The sequence below is a fragment of the Triticum dicoccoides genome, chromosome 2B, assembly GCF_002162155.2.
Source record: "Triticum dicoccoides isolate Atlit2015 ecotype Zavitan chromosome 2B, WEW_v2.0, whole genome shotgun sequence".
In the NCBI taxonomy this organism is placed as follows: domain Eukaryota; kingdom Viridiplantae; phylum Streptophyta; class Magnoliopsida; order Poales; family Poaceae; genus Triticum; species Triticum dicoccoides.
The window spans coordinates 382,696,243-382,700,269 of record NC_041383.1 but is presented as its reverse complement, the minus strand read 5'-3'; the positions used below and the strand labels follow the sequence as shown (position 1 = coordinate 382,700,269).

Here is a 4,027-nt window from a genome sequence, read left to right as displayed (position 1 = left end):
CCTCGCGATGACAGGTGGTCCCGTGCTGCTCTGGCCCCGCTCGTCGGCTGCCCTAGCTAGGCTCATCGGTTGGGCAGGCGTTCTTGCGGCGCGCGGGATGGGTTGGGAGGGCGGTCTTGCAGCGTGTGTCACGGAGGGCCCGCGCAGGGTGGTCCCAAGGTGGGCTATCGCATGTGCCCGTGTCGTGCGCCATGGGAAGCCGCGGAGCAGTTGGCCGCGTCGTGCGTCGTGCAGGTCGTGTCCTCGAAAGCCCCTCGCTCGCACCGTCGCACGCCGCAACCCTCCCTCCCTCCTCGATCTCTGTCCCTCAGCCGCCACCGCACAAAGCCACCTCTCCCTTGCGTGTGCGTGCTCATCGCCGCCTTTCCTCCCCGCTCCCTATCATTGCCCCGACGCCTGCACCGGCTACCATGGATCCATGGCCGATGGGATAGTACAGGGCAGGGAAGGACACCGCCATCGACCCGTCACTTAGATTGGTGGCACATGGGTCGGGTCTAGGCAGAAGGCCGGCGCCTGCGGGGGGGAAGCAGCGGGAGATTGTGCAGCAGCAAATGATGCCGAGGTCGGCCGTGGAGGGAGGCTTGCCGGCCGGAGCAGCCGGAGCAAGGAGGCAGGGTCGGCCATGGAGGAAGGCCCACTGGCCGGAGCAGCAGGAGCAACTGCAGACGCTGGTCAGCCCGACGCACCGCCTCAGCCCCGCCTCCTCTGCTGCAGCCCCCACGGCCGAGAGGGGCAGCTGCGCCATAGCTGGCGACGAGTTTAGCGGCCGCCGCCTCCTCTCCTCTTCGAATCCAGTAAGATCCCGATGTCTTTCCCCTTTAGGATTTGGCGAGCTTGCTCCTCCCTTGTTCTCTTCATCAGTGTTTCTCTTTCGTATCATTTTCCCTTTCGTCAATGGTCTACTCTGCTTGTTTAGCCACTGTTAGTTGATTCTAATTATGCTGGCCATTTTTCTGTACCAGGTGCCTATGGGTTCTCCTCGGTTGGATTGTTCATCCTTCTTCGCCGGTGGTGTGCTTGTCTGTTGCAATAACTTACGTGCGCTGGATGAACACTATCGGTTGAGGTTGGTGCCCTTCTTTACTTGATTCTTGATTCTTGCCTTCCTTTAACCTGCACCCTACTAACTTCTTTGTTCTTCATCTTGTCCCCTACGTGTGCAGGTTTGTTTCTTCTCGTTGTCTCCTGCGTCCACCGTCGCATCGTTCTGCCATTGCCATTGAGGTTAGTTTGCATTCCATTTGCTTGCATGCAACGTGTTCGATGAAATGTGTGTGTGATGATGTTTCTTTTTTTCATCTCATTTTCCCTGCTGGTCCGCCTTGGTGTAGTCCTTTGTCTAGCCTGCTTTCTTGGTATGGTTCTGCTTTCTAGCTCTGGTAATTAGCTGTTGTTTGCTTGTCTATTAGAATGTGCCTGCTGTTTTTATGCATGTGTGTGCACCGTTATGCATGTAGTCTGACAGGTCTATCTCCGTTTGTCTAGCAGGTTCGACGATCTGCTAGGTTGCTGCATCTGCAACTCTGTGCTGCTATTCAAGGTTTGCTTGATTCTTTATTCCCTGCATGCTTGTTCTTTCTCGCTACGCACATGCTTCTCTTTCTCAAAGTACTGTAATTCTACTATGTTGTCTCTAGCTACATGCATTTACCTTTCTTCATCGGTCTAATTGTCTATTGATGGGCCATTCATGTTATGGTTATGTGAACTTTAAGATGTAATAATATATGGTGTTTAAATTTTTATTGTTCGCTTGCGCCTGTGATTTTGCGTTACAGAGTCGTTCGATGTCCAAGTTTCTATATATTTTTTACAACGTTGCAGTCCATTAGTTGCTTCAATCCTGGTACACATTGGATTGAAAATAGGTTGTCCATTTTTTATTGACTTTTTTGTACATTGTGAAGTCATGGCCCCGGTTTATATTCATGTGTAGTTTGCTGTATAGTTCATGTATGCTCTGTAAAGAGCATGCATAACTAATGGGTTTAATTCATTTGTTCCTTTTTTAGATGTTTCATATCGGTGCATATTTTAACTTGATCCATACCATGCCAGTGATTTTCTAATATTTGCCCATACCTTTTGTGGACATAATTATGCTTCAGGAAGATGCTAAATAAGTTGGTTAGCTCTGGGGCAAAAGGTCAGCAAATCTGCTTGGTTGTTCCTCCCAAGGTGATGAGAGATTTTTTGTTGCAGAGTACATGCCTAGAAAGACATATCTTCCACTGTATGTTAACTGCTTGTGAGCAGGCCAGTACTTTACAAATTTTACTACAGTAGCAAGGACGCTATGCTTTGAATAGTTGAGACGCCCTCTGTTTTTCATCCATGGGCAGAGTAGATGGAGGTGCAGCGGCTCAGGATGTCAAGGTAGGGATGGAACCTATCCTTATTTCATATGTTTCTGTTATTATGATAAGTGAATCATGTTTCTTCTGTGTAATGCTAGGATAAAGTTTGATTTTCTCTGTACTACTCCAACTTGGTCCTATCTCGAACTACAAAAATATTATGTATCGTTTTAATTTAGATTTGATTATTATTAGAATTAGATGGTGTGCATTGAATTTGAAAATAGGGCCAGGTACTGCCATGGCTTATATCCTATTGACTTTTCATGGGACCTTGAAGCTCATTGTTGATCTCTTTGTAGCTTATAAAAGACAGTTATATCATTTTACTGAATGAATAATCAGAAAGGTTGGCCAACAAACTGTAACATGTGACATAAAAATTATGTACAGTTTGCTATTGTCCATTGGGATCATCTCCTCTTAACGTTTAATTAATGCCACATCAAGATTACTTCTGTGATGTTTATCTAACATCTTTCCATTATGTTTTTATTTTTGAGTCAGCAGAATGATGAAACTTTTAGAACTAGATGTAAAATGATGCGTCTGGCTTGTTTAACTTGCAGTCTTTATTTCTAATATTTTCTTTGTTGCTGAGGTTGCTTCTAGGTTTTATTACTATGCATCTAATTTAGATAATTTGAAAATAGTCCTATGTAGGAGTGTGCTCGTCTATAACAGTTGGGGAGGGAAATCGTATGAATTACAGATTTTGTAAAAAGTTGGCATTACTATATGCATAAATCTAACCTTTTCTGCATGTGCATTGTTTGTGGTTGTAGATACATTTATCTTCCTGTGCGTAACTGATGTCTAGCATTGCTGAAAACACCTTTATCATAGCTGGTGTCCATGCCTTCATCATAGCTGGTGTCCGCATACTTCATCAGAGATCTTGTCCACGGCTTCAGCGGAGTTGCTGTCCACACTTCCATCAGAGCTAATGTTCACGGGATCATCCATGCGAGCAATGGCGGAGCTACGTGTTATAAAAAGAGGCCACGGCGTCTCGCCGGTAGCAAATGAAGTGGAGGATTGAGAGTAGGCTGAGCTGTGAGAGAGAAAAATAATGGATTCCTTTCTACTGGCACGCCCACCTTTGTACTGGCACGCCCACCTTTGACAGTGTAGCTCCGCCACTGCATGCGAGCTCCCCTCATGCTCAGCTGTGGTGGAAGCCTAAAACAACATAGATTATCAATCAACACAGACTAATCAAGTCACATTACTGTGACGATGTGTAAATCTGCCAAAGGTTTTGAATGGGACTTTACACCACCAAATTAGAATGTGTACAAGACCCCATTTTTTCGACTAAAGGAGATTATGTTTATTATAATATGTACTTGCCCACAACGGTCTTTTATCATCGGGATGACAAGCCGCCATTTTTTCTTCTATTGAAGGAAATTAAATTTGCTCAATATATGCCTGCCCACAACTAAAAAGCCAACTAAATTATGGATTTTGTTTCGGATGCAACTCTGTGCTACCAAATTAAAGTGTGCATATATGTCTCATTGTAGATAGAAGCCACCGTTTTTTTTCTTGAAGGAGATTACAGTTGTTGCCATATGTGCTTGCCCACAACTAAACCAACAAACTACGGATTTTCTTTTCAATGTCCACATGAATTCAACGGGTCTCTACGCCATCTGAGACTT

At 45.4% G+C, this 4,027-nt stretch overlaps 1 protein-coding gene across 13 annotated transcripts; it reads left to right on the top strand.

Annotated features, from left to right (window-relative positions):
• The first annotated feature begins 217 nt into the window (after positions 1–217).
• On the top strand, positions 218–3,716 carry LOC119363771. 13 transcript variants are annotated; one of them, XR_005174386.1, is made up of 7 exons: positions 218–797; positions 966–1,069; positions 1,167–1,227; positions 1,335–1,358; positions 1,492–1,543; positions 2,112–2,379; positions 3,146–3,716. XR_005174386.1 is itself a non-coding variant. In XM_037629144.1 (7 exons), the coding sequence occupies exons 1-5, from the start codon at positions 555–557 to the stop codon at positions 2,120–2,122; spliced, it is 474 nt and encodes a 157-aa protein (XP_037485041.1). In that variant the 5' UTR covers positions 218–554; the 3' UTR covers positions 2,123–2,181; positions 2,260–2,379; positions 3,146–3,716. The 13 variants fall into 13 exon arrangements, 9 of the variants coding, with proteins under 9 accessions (XP_037485041.1, XP_037485037.1, XP_037485042.1 ...); XR_005174385.1 differs by having other exon boundaries at positions 1,489–1,543; XR_005174388.1 differs by having other exon boundaries at positions 1,335–1,382.
• Positions 3,717–4,027: the final 311 nt, after the last annotated feature.

Excerpts from the sequence above, each read along its gene's own strand:
- LOC119363771 (XM_037629139.1), top strand. The coding sequence starts at position 555 with ATGATGCCGAGGTCGGCCGTGGAGGGAGGCTTGCCGGCCGGAGCAGCC. Across the intron at positions 798-965 it reads TCCTCTCCTCTTCGAATCCA|GTGCCTATGGGTTCTCCTCG; the intron begins GTAAGATCCCGA and ends TTTCTGTACCAG. Across the intron at positions 1,544-2,205 it reads ACTCTGTGCTGCTATTCAAG|AGTACATGCCTAGAAAGACA; the intron begins GTTTGCTTGATT and ends TTTTTGTTGCAG.